General features: G+C 38.2%; 1 protein-coding gene across 2 annotated transcripts in view; it reads left to right on the top strand.

Moving 5' to 3' along the window:
- CAST (calpastatin) overlaps window positions 1-15,021 on the top strand; it is a 110,166-nt gene that overhangs the window by 85,961 nt on the left and 9,184 nt on the right. Inside the window, exons 19-25 of one of the 2 annotated variants that reach the window (XM_008569138.1) lie at window positions 330-425; window positions 3,888-3,989; window positions 4,645-4,728; window positions 6,714-6,761; window positions 6,934-7,005; window positions 10,473-10,571; window positions 13,705-13,806. In XM_008569138.1, the coding sequence (XP_008567360.1) occupies window positions 330-425; window positions 3,888-3,989; window positions 4,645-4,728; window positions 6,714-6,761; window positions 6,934-7,005; window positions 10,473-10,571; window positions 13,705-13,806 (603 nt within the window). Of the gene's footprint in view, window positions 1-329; window positions 426-3,887; window positions 3,990-4,644; window positions 4,729-6,713; window positions 6,762-6,933; window positions 7,006-10,472; window positions 10,572-13,701; window positions 13,807-15,021 lie in introns of both variants that reach the window. The other variant, XM_008569136.1, reaches the window with a different exon arrangement.

Raw genomic sequence — 15,021 nt, 5'->3', positions numbered from 1 at the left:
CCCGCACACGGGCGGAGCGAGGGGCGGGCGCAGCGCCGAGGGTTGCGATCCCGTTGCCGGTCCCGGTCCGGTACGGGCGCGACACTGAGGGTTGCGGTCTGTTGCCGGACACGAAAAAAGACAAAAAGGAAAAAAAAAAACCAGGATGAAATAATGGTAGCTGGAGAGTTTTGATGTACCTTGACGTATTTGCTACTCATTAATCCTTAGGCATTCAAGAAAATCGTGCTCATGGCATATAACACAGCAGAGTGTCTTGTTGGTCCATCATTGTTCAGTGTTAACCATGTATTTCTAACGTTATTCAGAGCACCTGCTTCTTTCCTCAGGAATCTAAGGCTGCTGCCCCAACTCCCGTGGCAGAGGCTGTGCCTCGGACCTCCATGTGTACTATACAGTCAGCTCCCCCCAAGCCAGCCACCGCGGTGAGTGCCAGGGCATGGAGAATGCCTGAGAAAGTTCTGTTCTTGCTCCCATCATTTTGCTGTGTATCACAATCATATTATTTTATTCTGGCAGAGTAAAAATAAAATCTGATATAGCGGTAGTACCTATTGTTCTTTTGGCTTCAGGAATGTGCTAAAAATTCAGGTTAGATTTAAATTTTTAATTAAATTCTTGCATACTGTGTTTTTCTCTCATATACTGGAATTCTTTCAAGTTTCTCAGTTATTGTGGATAATCCTGCTTTCTCACTTTCCTGCATCTTTCAAGCATATTTGGAGTTAGACAGATAGCCCAGTGTTACTTTCTACTGACTCTCCTGATGGAATAATCTGCACTAAGATCATTATGATTCCTCCCCACTTTCCCAACTAAAGGAGAGATCGACTCAGTTCCTCTCCCTTGCCTTCTTCATTTCCTGCCTCTCTCTCACTTTCTAATTTTTGTATGAAGTGTGATTTTTTAACTAGCTGATCTTTGATGATTTTTTATTTCAGTGGGTTTTGTTTCCATTAGCTGATGATAAAATTTGACTCAGAGAATAGCATCTGATGGAAATATATTTCATTACTCCATATGTAGTAAATCTGCACTCCGAATAGCTAACTTTCATCATCCGCTATACCACCGTTCTAGATGCTTTGCAGTATCTGATTAAATTTTCACAAGAGGCACTATAAAGTCTATTCAGATTGTGTTCCTATTGTATGTATTTTTCTTTTTGGCTCTGGCCAGTACATAGATTGAACCCTGGACCTTGGTGATATCAGCACCATGCTCTAAGCAACAAGCTAACTGGCTAGCCCCATGTTCCTTTTATAAATGAGGGAAATGAGGCTTTGAATTGACCTTGAACAACCCACTTAACATTTCAGAACCTCAGCTGAGATGAAAGATACGGCCCCTGCCCTAGCTACCTTCGACCCTAGTGTGGAAATGGGCCAGATCTCAAGCTTGCAGTCCAATTTGGTCATTCCCATATGGACAAAGGGCAGTGGGAACATGGGTGAAGGAGCCCCTCTCCAGGGGGAGTTAGGAAAGTAGGAAAGGCTTGCTGGTGGAGGGCAGGATCACACTGAGAAGTGGGACTAGCACCATTTTCCTGGGAGACCAATCAGCCTAGACAGACCAGCACAGAAATGCAAAGCACTTGGTGTACTTGGGAGGTGCACATTCAGTTGCTGGAGGAAAGGGGGCCTTGGAGAAGCTGTAACACAAGTGCCATGGGAGCTGTGAAGTAGCTGTCTCCTGCCAGGGAAGTCCTTGGTGCCAACTGCAGATTCTGAGTCCAGGGTCTCCATCCTTTCCTAAACAGGACTTGGCCTACACCCCCTTTTTAGAGGTTTCAGAGAACTCTTCAGTATCTTTTACATTATGGGTACCAGGCCACCATGCTAAAGAACAGGAGAGGAGGAGAGGACCTAGGAAGAGTTCAGTGAAGAAAGCAGGAAGAGAGGCAGTGATTGGAATAAAAAAGGCAATAGCCAACATTCCAGGGCAGAACTCTTTTTACCAAAACCTGCACCATTTACCTTGGGCACTAAGTGTGACTGCCAGGGCCTTAGAAGGCTAAGTAGATTCTTCAAAGCTTTAACCTGATTGTAGAGAGTTGGGCATTAGATGGATTTTTAGTGGACAAAAAGATTTTGCTTTCCCCTTCCCTGGGCCTGTACCCCACCAATTGTGGCCATGGTTGCCAAGTTACAGTTACTGAGGCAGTTGGCATGTCTGGGATTATGACACCCTTGGGAGCAAGAAAGAATATCTGTGGAGTGTGAGAAGGGTCAGAAGACTCAAGAAAGGCATGAGGATTAGTGAGTAAAGGGAAACAGAGGAAGGAGATGAATGTGTGTCCTGGGTGGTTCTTGTGCATATAAAAGGATAGTTTTTTTGAGGAAATCCAGAGACCTGAGTTCTAGTTTGGAATTTGACAACATGAAACACTACAGAAGTATGGATGTTAGTCCTTAGCCCTGTTTCCAGATTACATAGTTCTTAAAACTACTTTTTCTCTTAGCATTTCTTTAGCTCTGTTTTATTAATTTCTTAAAATAGTGGTTGACAGTGGGTGCAGGCTTGGGAAACAGCATTTTCCAAAGATTCTACAGTAGAGAGTATGGGAAGAAAGAAGTGAAGTTTGGGCAGGTGTCTTGGATCAGGTAGCAACTCAGATTGCCTGGATAAGACTTAGGTACCTGTGCAACTCTTGCAATTTAGGTATAATCTCCAAAAGATGTTAGATACATCAGGGATGTTTTTTTTGGTCGCTCCTAGAAGTAAAAATCTATGCAATGTTCAGCCACTAGGTGGCGACAAATTACCTTCCACTTGGGCTTCTTTTCCTTGCTGGTGATCTTTCCTTTTGCAGTACAGCTTAACAGAAAACAGTTTTTCTTACTTGGAATAATGGCTAAGATATGTAAAACAGAAAGACACTTTTACTGTAAAATTCCAATGATACTCAATGGGAGGTCAGAGACTTTATGATGAGAGTAAACTCAGAGACTTTTTAATCCAAGGGCTTTCACACTTGTTTGCCCAAGACCCATAGCAGGAAATTCATTGATTTTGCAATCCAGTACCCACATAATGAAACAGCTTAATGAACAGTACTTAACTCTCTTATGTACAATGAATTCTATTTTCTATTCTATTCTTTTCATTAAAAAGGAAATCTTGGCTGTGAACCATTAAATTGATTTTTATGAACCACTAGGTATGGATATGACCTATAGTTTAAAAAAGACAAATCTGGTTGTAACTTTTAACCCAAACATGAGACCATTTATGCTCTGTGTTCATCCAGTTTCATTTTGAATACCAGTGTAGCCAGAGCTCATTGCATTATGCGGAACCACATTTCATTTTGAACAACTGGACCACAGGTACACAGTTCACACTGTGTCACTCAGGTTAGTTGGTCACAGGCAGAGTAACCTGAACCAGCCGTGAATCTAGTTTGACCCTTCTGTGCCTCAGTGGAAGCTCAACCCGAGTCTCCTCTTCTGAGACAGGCTTGGGTGCCTCACAGAAAATGGGGAAGAATGTGCTGACATGGACTTCCTGAAAAATCTTTCTTTTGCCATCCATAAAATTATCTCTGTAAAGATTACTTCTTTCCTTTTCCTGGCTTTCAGCTTCTCTGTGGTACACTTAATTCCACTGCCTTATTTCTAAACCAAAACTCTGGGTTAGAGCTTGTAAGTTTCTCAGTATCACTATATAAGTTGCACACACCTAATGTTCAGTATAAGAACCCTGCTCTATTTTAAGTTTTTTAAACAGAGATTCTAATTCAATTGATAGCTGAAATTATTAAAAGATGACATGCGCTTCTTATCTAGGCTTGAAATAAGGATATGCCTTTCCGAATTGTTCGGTAGAGTCTGTTTTAAAAGGAGTGATTAACCACCTACTTAGTTTATCCACTAATGTACTTTTAGAAGGGCATGGTGCCAGATGATGCTGTAGAAGCCTTGGCTGGTAGCCTGGGGAAAAAGGAAGCAGATCCAGAAGATGGAAAACCCATGCTGGATAAAATGAAGGTAATAGCAACTCAGATACTTCTAGAAAATAGTTATCATTGATCCCCCCCCAAAAAAATACTTAAGTTAGTCATTTGGTTTTTTGTATACATTTCTCATAAAGCCTGACCAGTTGGCTATCTCTATTATTGTGCATACCCTTTTTAAGCAGCCTGACCTGAGTGAATGTGTCAAAGTTCTGTGAGTCTCAGCTTTGTCCACCTGCGTCCACATTGCTGAGGACTTGTGAGAGAAGTGGCAGCTGCCTACTGCTGCCTTTTAGCCCAGCAGGATTTCTGGTGGTATCTGAGCTTGCTAAACCAGGATACAGGGTTAAAAATGAAGTTGCTGTAGGAGCTCTGAACCTATGGCCATATGTATGTTTTAACCTAATGATACATTTATTTACCTCACATTTACTCAGGCATCCACTTTATGGGAAAAAAGATTTTTTTTTTTCCTTTTTGTCTTTTTCCGTGTCCAGCAACGGATCGCAACCCTCGGTGTTGCTCCCGCACCTCGCTCAGCCAGTGAGCGGGAACCGGTCTGTATGTGGGATCTGAACCCTCGGTGGGAGCGCCGCCGCGCTCCCAAGCAGCGCACTGTAACAGTGCGCCACCGGGCCGGCCCGAAAAAAGATATATTAACAGTTGAAAAATGTACAACTTTTTTTCAGGAAAAAGCCAAAGAAGAAGACCGTGAAAAACTTGGTGAAAAAGAAGAAACAATTCCTCCTGATTATAGATTAGAAGAGATCAAGGTAAACAGGCTGGAGTATTTTTCTATTTTATTTTAATTTATACTGAATTTTATGTGCATAAAGAAGGAACATGGGAACAGAGCTGGAATATAAAGATCTTGTTTCTTGATATTTCAAACACCAAATAGTATTAGTCCATTAATATCATGTTAGAACACCAGATATGAAGCTCAGCTATTCCCTAAGTGGCCTTTGGATCCTCCTTTAAGCAAAGAATTCTAATGTCCAAACTGCCTAGTATTTTCCCTTCTAATATGTGGTTTGTTATAATACTAGAAACATAGAAAACCTTATGTAGATAGGAAAGCCAAAATGAGGAGCAATTATTTCCTAGGAGGAAAAATTTGCAACTAATAAGAGAGCCTGTTTAATATTGAGTAATGTGATAAGTTGCCTATTTCCTTTATTTTGGAAGTACAGATTGCACAGAACAAGTGACAGGGAAAGATCCCCATTATGAATCTGGTAGTTTAAGTTCAGTCTCTTAAAAAGGGCAGATACATGGACAATGAGCAAATGTCAGTCATCTTCATAGCATGCCACAGCTTAAAAGAATATTCAACTAAACTTCATTAAAAATTCTGGAACATCAAATTCATACTTTTCCGTACGCGCTAGTCCATTTATTTGGCAGACACAGGAACTATACCATGCTCTTCCTGATTGAAAGCTTGTTACTCTACACACCTTTATTCTGCTTCCTTTCTGCATTTTACATTTCAGTAAAAAACATGGCATTTCTATTAATTTGGGCTTGTTTATATGTTGCTTCACGAAGTTCTTAGCATCTCAAGGGCCACATGTTCTGTCTCCACTGACCGCCCCTTCAGTGGAGACTGGTCAAGTGCAGGTAACTCTGTAGCAGGTGATTGGTTACTTCCACTCTCCCTTTGCTGAATTTTAGAAGTAGTGTGTAAGAAAGCAGTTGATTAGCTTTCCCTGACCACTTTATTCTGCAGTAGTTTCATCCTCCTCTGAACTTGTTGATCTCACACATTATAGTTACCTACGATAGTTACCTACGGCTTTATAGCATTTTCAGGTGCCGACTTCATCTCTTGTTTAAATCCTATGTTATTATTTATCAGCTAGGCTCACACCAGGTCTCTTCAGTGAGATTCAGCTCCCTGAGGGCAGACCACAAGCTGCCCCTTCCAGATACACGATGATGCAGTGATAGAAAGTCAATTTCAATTTGAGTGTGGAGTAAAAGTGCCCCCAGGGTTCCATGCATCACTATGGAAAGTGGCTGCCTTTGCAGATAAGTGATGGTTGAGAACAAGCCCAGGTCCTGCTTTCCTTCCTAACTGAAGAATGGTCAGAAAGTGCAAGTGATCTGCAGGGGAGATGAAGGGGATAAAGGAGTTTAGTTTATGTCAGTCATGAGGGAAGCAGGTGACTCATCTAACTCACTGCACTTCACATTTTAAATAAACAAAACAAACAAAAAAACACCTTAACCAGTTTCTCAGGAGAAATCTTTGTGTTTTTTTATTTTTATGTGTATGGAGAAATGGGATTTACCATTAATTTATAGATCTTCTTTTACTAAAGAGCCCCAAATGCTTTATCGATTTTTGAATCATTTCTCAAAAGTGGCATTTAGAGTCATTTAAAGTTTGACGTATCTGAATCATAAATTTAAGAGTGTCCCACCCACAAGTTAAGCTCCCACATGCCACACTCCGCTGACTGTTCACATGTTTTTCTTCTGTGCTAGTCTCTAGGCTTCTGAGATCACAAGCCATGCCTAAGCCATTGTGCAACCCCTGGGCCTGGGCCTTGGAATGCCTGGTGCATGGGTGCTTTTTGTTGACATGAACTAATTAGAGCATATTCTCTGCTGAGAGAATCTGTCTCCTGAAATGATGAACCTAATTTAAAAGAGCGGGTATAACCTGTCAACCCTTTGTAATGTTTACAAGGTTTCATACTTGGGGTAAAATGTGAAATGATTGAATGTCATGTTTTTCCCCCCTGGGTAGGATAAAGATGGAAAACCACTCCTGCCGAAAGAGTCCAAGGAACTTTCAGTAAGCAAAGCAGCTTTTCTGAGTATATCTTTTTCCTTTTGATCCTGACTGTTAATTTGGGAAGGGCATAACTTTCCTTTTAATGAGTTGATCAGTATGTAAATTTTGACATCATTTAGAAGAGGAGACAAATGACAGTGGTGTGTGTTGATAAATTTTCTGGTTCTTGCAGCCCTTGGGTGAAGACTTGCTTCTTGCTGCTTTGTCTGAGGACTTCTCCACAACCCCGAAAGATTCATCTCTTGTAAGTCTGAAACTCCTGGTTTTCTTTTTTTACTTTCAGGATGGCAGAAATAAATGGAAACTTGTGACTTAGAATCTGACATGGAGCTGAGGAAACAATCACAAAATTAATGTCCCCCAACCCACTGTAACCATTAATTCATGTGTTACACCATGCAATATTGTGCTGACAATGGATATTTCCAACAGTCTAATTGAGCCAAGAATCATGGGCTATATCAGGTACTCCTAGGAAAAGAGAATTTAAGTTTATCCAAAATTACTTCTCAGACAGCTTTACCTGCTGATATTTCCACGATTTATTCATTTTCCAAATTACCTTCTAAGGTAACTCTAGCTCCACGTGGGTTAAATAGTCCCTTTAAGGGAATTCTGTTACTAGAAAGTTTGGACAATGACGGGTGATATTAAGTAGGTTTCTCTACTGTAGGATTTTCATGACTTTTTATATGCAAACATATTGTATAAGTCTGTTAGAGTTCCAAACATATAACTGCAGAACCTTTCTTTGTGGGGTCTGAGTTATCTAATTTGAGGGAACCCAGTTTCTTTTTTAAAAAAAAATCCTACTCTTAGAAAATTAACAGCTTAGCAAAGGAAAATTTTTTAGTGTCAACAATACAGTTAATAAAATAGAAATAACTGATTATGATAAGAATCAAATACTCAAAATAGAAAATTATTTGGGGGAATGTCCCAAGAACTTTTGGGGGAAAGTATCATATACTGGCTCATAATTATGTTTAAATATAAAAGTGCTACTGTACATACCACATTCTTTGATTACAATAAAATTGAACAGAAATTCTGTTTAAAAAGAAAAATGTAAAAATATTTATCTAATAACACTGAAATCAAATGCAGAATAGACTATTAGAAAATCAAGGATAAGACATTACAAATAAAAATCTTTGAGAGGCAGCCAAAGTAGTACTCATGAGATATATTTATTGTCATGAGTACCTTCATCAACAGTATAGAAACCTGATACATCAAATGTATATTGACTTTTAACTTTAAATTTCTACAAGCTACAATAAAGCGACCCCCCAAAGAAAGTGTAGCAGGAGAAAGTGTAGGAGATGAAACAACAGCATGCGCATTAACTGGACAACAGTTGTTTCTTTTGAAAGTGTTGACACTTTATGAAATACTGGCAAATGTGAAAGAGAAAAAAACTTTACAAATAAATACAAGTAAATTTTAAAGTGACAGCAATATAATAATATAAGAGATCGACTAAATTACTGATAGTCCAAAGCCAAAAATCGTTATTTTTTATGAATGTCTAACAATTTATCAAACACTGGCAGATATAATAGAGGGGAAAAAACCTGACAAAATTTAATATAAAAGTGAGAAAATATAATCAGTATAAGAGCACAACTAAATTATCAGGAAACACTGTGTACAACAATTTTTTAAGGAATTTTTAAAGAAAAATATAAAACAGTACGATTCACAGAACCTAAACAAAGGAAAGACTGAGGATGACACTACATTGTTCTCAAACTTCCCTTTCACAAAAGGTTTAAAGATACTCAAATGTTAACACTCAGATCCTATGTGGCATGAATATGTCATGAAAAAAGGTGTCCTACATAATTACTTCTAATAAGTAATTACAGTGCTAATCTTAAAACTTGACAAATATAGCAATATCAACTAAAGTCACTTAGATCAGTAAATGTAAAAGTTACTAACATAGAATATAACAGACTGTTAAAGTAATTACTTGCCATTATCATAAACATTTATTCAGTACCAGTAAAACTGTTGATATAGTATAGTGGTATATCAAATAGAAACAATCAAATAATTATGTCCATATAAAAGATATATTTGAAATTGTACATATATTCATGTTGTAAATAAATACCTTAAAGTAGGCCAAAAAAAAGCTAAGCAATCCCTTAGTGTGTTAGAGTATTTAGTTTCAAAAATCAAATAGACAATATCATGCCAGGGGCATTTCCCAATAAAACAAACTAAGAAAAGTGTATTTTATTGTCATTTCTCCTTAAACATTAATATGGGAACATCATTAATAACACATGAAATAGAAATGACAAACATTAAATAGGAACACTTGTATGTATTTGTAGATATCACCATTTATAGATAATACATTTGTAGGTAACATTACATAGGCTGTGTATATTATTAATAACAGATTAGAAAATATAATTATAGGTTGAGTATCCCTTATCCAAAGTGCTTGGGACCAGAAGTGTTGTGGATTTCAGATTTTTTCTTTTTGAACTTTGGAATATTTGCAGATATCTACTGGTTAAGCATACCTAATCCGAAAATGTGAAATCCAAAACGCTCCCATGAGCATTTCTTTGGAATGTTATGTTGGCACTCAAAAAGTTTCATATTTTGGAGTGTTTCAGATTCTGGATTTTCAAATTAGGGATACTCAACCTGTATATATCGGACTTTGTAAAGAAAACTGCAAGAAGAAAAATGATCAGGAAAATAAGGACACAAAGAAATTGAAACCTATACATCTAAGACAGTTTATGTAAATGTCTTAAAAGAATGATAATTCTCTCAAGTCATTTTTATATTTTTTATTAAAATAGCAACAACATACTTGGTCTAACTCAATAAAAGTATTCTAAAATATATTTGAAAAATACTTTTCAGTATTTTTAGGGAAGGTTGAATTATCTAAACACTGAGATATGTCATATAGTAAAAATAAATAGAAAATACAGTACTTATTTAGAAAGCAAAGTTATAGTATAGTTCAATGAAAATTATTGAGAAATGGACATAAATGACAGATTTAGTATTTTTTAAAAAGTGAGAAAAAATCATTTCAGAAAAATTCTGTAATAATATTCAACACTGAGAAAAAAATAATAAACCTTATACTGCCTACCACAATATACAAGCAAGAGTAGTATATCATTTTACACCTATTATATTTGCAGAAATAAAAATATGTGATAAAAATCTAATTTTGGCAAGCCAAGCCGTGGAAAAACAGGCGTGCTCATTCTTTGCTTTTAGCAGCGTGAATTCTTAGCAACTTTTGAGAGGGCAGTTTGGCAGAATATATACAGCCAGCACCATAAGGAAACCCACTTCTAGAACTTGATAGAGCGATTTTTTAAAAAAGCTAAAACATTTCAAGTAGCCTAAATATACAACAGGAAATGTGTAAACAAACCATGGAACTCTGAGTTATTACATTATTGAACAACATTTAGAATAATAAATATGGCTATGCAATAGAAGCAGGAAATTGCGTGAAGATTTATGGAGAAGGAAGACTTATGGAGAAGGAAGTAGAATAAAAATTGCTTTAAGATTATATGTTACTATGAGTCTGTTTGGATCAAGAGAATAAACAGTCATAAAGCTATCTTAAGAGTTATGTTAAGTGATGGCATTGTGGGTATAATTTTATATACAGCACATTACTGATGAAAATATCTTTTTCTTTTTTAATAAAAGAAATTCGAAGATGCTAAACTTTCTGCTGCCATCTCTGAAGTGGTTTCTCAAACCCCAGCTTCAACCACCTACTCTGAAGGCCCACCCCCTGCCACTGCAGTAAGCAACATATCTTTTTTGGGAGATAAATATTTGTTTTCCAGCAGAAACAGCAACAAGAAAGAAAATAGAGCACCTGCTTAGAGCAAATAAAAATAGACAAAATTATTAGGAAAATGAGGTACCTTCTGCTTCAGAAGAGCTAAGACTGGCATCTTGGGAGATGGCAGAGACTATCTTTGAAATCATTAAATAGATCAATATATGTGAAAGTGTGTTACACACAATCAAGGAGCTTCATATTACTGTCATTTTATTAGAGTTGAAAGTGCAGTAATGTGCATGGTGTCTGTGTTCAAATTACTAGATTTGAAAAATTCATTAGCGTTCCTGATAATTTTGTTCATTATATTTTTCCGGATACATGCTGTAATTCGCTACCCATTATTTAACCTCAAGTTTATCTTATGGAGTTGCTCAGTGTTTGAGCTTCTCAAAAAAAAAAAAAAAAAAAAAAAAAAAAAAAAAAAAAAACACCATATACAAGCATTTCAGGGAATAGCATTATTTTTCTCCCATTTGCACCAGTAAAAATTTGTAATTTTCATGCTAGCAATAGAAGAACCTCAGCATCAATATTGTTTTAATTATTTACATGTTCTGAGGCAATGCTGTGGGACCAAAGCTTTTTTAGACTTCCTTGATTAATTATGTGTGCAGTACCAAGTTATACATTACCGAGGAGACCACAGCACATCAAAAGATAAAGGGATTGCCTTAAACCAGATCCCCATCTCCTTTGGTTGAGAGCAGTGCCTCATTTGCTACATGGAGGTGAAGTATTTTAGTGAAGTCAGCTATGCTTTCTTTTCTTTTGATGTAGCATCAAAGCTTGCTTAGTGCTATAGTCTGAGATTCTGATGGATTTTCATCCTGTTGGGTCAGCCTCAGGATCATCTGAAAATATCCAGAGGCACAGATGACAAAGCTCAGACTGGGCTGTGGGTCACATGACCATTAGCAGCTATAATCCTGGGCTCTAATGAAGCTCTTTAAACCAGAAAAATGCCGTGTGTGGGTGTGGGTGTGGGTGTGTGGCAGGGAAGGAGGCTGGGGCTGTGAGCATACCCACAATGACAAAAGTTCCTGTGCAACAGAAAGGGAGAATCACTAATAAGCCAAGCTGCCAGAGGCTCTGCCCTGACTGAGGCATTAGTAAACAGCAGCAATCAAAAGCCTTTTTGCCTTTCCTAGTAAGTTTTAGAATAACACTTCCTCCATCACTTTTTCCATCAGCAAATTTTGTTTTAGTTAATATTTTATTTGAATACATCACTAAAACTAGGTATAGAGCTGTATTTAGATGAATATATGTACTTGGGAATCAAAGTCAACTAACCTGTCATAATTTATGTGAGTTTTCTTTTCTGGCGATATTAGTCACCAGCAGTGTTATGTACACTGAAAGCATCTCAAGACATTTTCAAAGAACTGTATAAGAAAATCACCCCAACGGGAAAAGCTTCTTCAGAAGGAAATGGAAGATCATGGATATGACTGAGCATGACAGGGGAAAAGCTCTGTGTTATCAGTCCCAAGAACTGGGTTCCATTCACTTTTTATCAAAATGTTTTCAAACAACCAACTTAACTTCCCTGACCTTGCTTTCTTCCTTCAAAAAAACCTGCTTAGGGGCCGGCCCGGTGGCACACTGGATAGTGCGCCGCTTGGGAAGCGCGGCGGCGCTCCCGCCCGAGGGTTCGGATCCCACATACGGACCGGTTCCTGCTCCCTGGCTGAGCGAGGCGCGGGAGCAACACCGAGGGTTGCGATCCTGTTTCTGGTCCCCGGTCCGGTACGGGGGCAACACTGAGGGTTGCGATCCGTTGCCGGACACGGAAAAAGACAAAAGACAAAAAAAAAAAAAAAACCTGCTTAGTTTACTCAGCAGGTCGTTGTGGGCATCAGATAGAACTGGATAATGTTTATGAAAATACTTTGGTAATCAACTGGAAAGTTCTACATAGTGTGGGTCAGAGCCCAGCATGGTGTCTTGTACAGTGTAGACAGTGAGCACATTTTTTAATTGAATTCATATAGAGACGGATGTCAACATTTTGAATGTACTGTGTTAGAAAATATTTTGAAAAAAACTTCTTAGGACTTCTCTGTAATAATGTTAATAATAATGTATAATTTACCCAGTATTACCATACAAGTACTGTTTTAAATGCCTTTTCGATCATTCATTCTCTCAGAAACTTATGAGTATACTCATGGGTACTTTTATCATTCACATTTCACACCAAAGAAACTGAGACTCAGAGGGGTTAAATAACTGACTTACCTGAATCATACAGTAAATAAACGTTAGAAGAAATAAGCTATTTTAGTTACCTTGATATTGTTCTAGTAGCCATAGTTTTTTTCCCTCTAGAATACCAGCTCCCATTCATTTAGCTTCCATAGGCTTCCTGAAGGTAAAGAGAATCTCCACCAGTTCAGAAATTCTCTGAAGTCTTTAGAGGCCCTTCACCCCCAGTGTGGCAGAGAAGCCCTTTCCGCTTTGGTGACGCCAGATTGTCTCTGGGGTTTTGTGCTCTGGGAAGTATTGGGGCTGGCAGTACTGGGTTCCACGGCTTGCCACAGCCTGCATTTGGTCATGCTGTACTTTATGAAATGTGTCCTTTAGTATCTGGTCTTAGAGCATACCCACAAAACCAAAGAAACGCTCACCTTCTATTGCAAAATCCTGCTTCCTGACTGTCTGACAAAATCAGTGGATTTTCATATCCAGTTTTCTAACATGTATAATTTCTACATGAAAGTAACGTGATTGGTTCATTTGCTTTTAGATCCTCTAGGTAGCCTCTAGATTACCTACTGGGGTGTGGCCTCTGACACTGCCACTAATGCTTCCATAAGCTAGTGGGATTTTCACCAGGGAGATGGGCAGAGTGGATTGGAGGTGCCAGACCTCCATCCATATCCGATTGACAGATGTCACTGCTCTTTCTCCCTGATCTTTTGCTCACAGCACTTCTCTGACCCTGTGTAGCCCCCTGCCCTACATCTAGATGTCTTTCTCTTCCAAGAAAACAGGTCCCTCCTAAAAAATGAGGTTCCTAGGCTGAATTGCCTCTGATACAGTTTGGCCAACCAGTGACTAACAGAATTATTTACTCTTTAGCAGGATGACAGAGACCTTGATGATGCCTTGGATAAACTTTCTGACAGTCTAGGGCAAAGGCAGCCTGACCCGGATGAGAACAAACCAGTGGAGGATAAAGTAAAGGTAAAAAGAAAAAAATCCATTAATAAGTGAAATTTTCAGGTTTTTATAGTATGTAATACCCTACTCTCCACAGGAAAGGAAAAAAAAAAAAAAAACGCTTCTGACATTGTCTGGGGTTAGTGAACAGCTGGATAACTTAAGTCTCCTTTTTTTCCTGCGTCTGTGGTCTGTGTTGCATTTCCTTATTTCTTCACCAAGGATTATGTTTACGGCACAGATTCCATCACAGGCACATGTCCTATTTGTGAGACCAGACTTTGTTCTGTTGGAAAAGCACAGCTGTGCTTTCTTAATTTTATTCTTCTCCCACTTTAACTTTTCCTGACCTTATCTGGTAGTGAGGACATCACATACACGATACACATACATATGTGCGTTTTTTAAGTTGACATGTTCCGTACTTGTAGTGGCAGAGGCCATCTGTTTGGCAGTTTTTCCCAGCAGCCTTCTCTGCAGGCATAACTGAATCTGAGTTCAAATGCTGAAACAAAGAGAGCATTGGGCCAGGAGTTCAGCACTGTGCAGAGGAGTGTCTAGAAGGACACACACAGTTAACTGAACATATTTTGTATAATATTTATAAGCGCTTATTTATAATTAGCAATATACAATACTTAACAACCTTTTTAAGCTGTCTGGATCTTAGCTTGGAACCAAGAAGTGACTGTTGGATCAGCCAAACCAATGTCTCAAAGATAGGGCATTTCAAAGAATCCATAGATCTTGATTCTAATGTTTTTATAGGAATATTAACCTGAACTTAACCTATATTTGAAAAATTAAATCATAACAATGCATAAAAATAAATCTGTACTCCACTGGTGGGGAGGGTCACTGAATCTGTGACAAAGGGGACAAGCCCAGCCTCACTGTGGTGGGGATGCTGGGAGATAAGTGCCATTTACCCAACAGCAGGTGTTTCCTCACCTGCAGCACAAGCAGTCAGCACAGCCATTCAGACTAGCTATTGTCCTGGCCCTTCAGGGTTACTTATAAATAGGCAAAGTTGTAAATATTACCTCTCTAAATTCCAAGTGGCCTGATTTTTTTATTTGAAAAGTGAAACTCCTAAGAAAAAAAGAAAAAGATATTTTATACCCTTGGATTTCATCTCCTAACATGGTTTCTGAGGATAATTATTTAATCATTTATTTTAATTTAAAATACAGAAAAAAAATCCACAGATACAGATTGACATATAGAAGCATATGGGTT

Source organism: Galeopterus variegatus, unplaced genomic scaffold, assembly GCF_000696425.1.
Source record: "Galeopterus variegatus unplaced genomic scaffold, G_variegatus-3.0.2 Scaffold467, whole genome shotgun sequence".
In the NCBI taxonomy this organism is placed as follows: Eukaryota; Metazoa; Chordata; class Mammalia; order Dermoptera; family Cynocephalidae; genus Galeopterus; species Galeopterus variegatus.
Note: the sequence above shows the minus strand (reverse complement) of the source record. Positions and strands in the feature narration are given on the sequence as shown.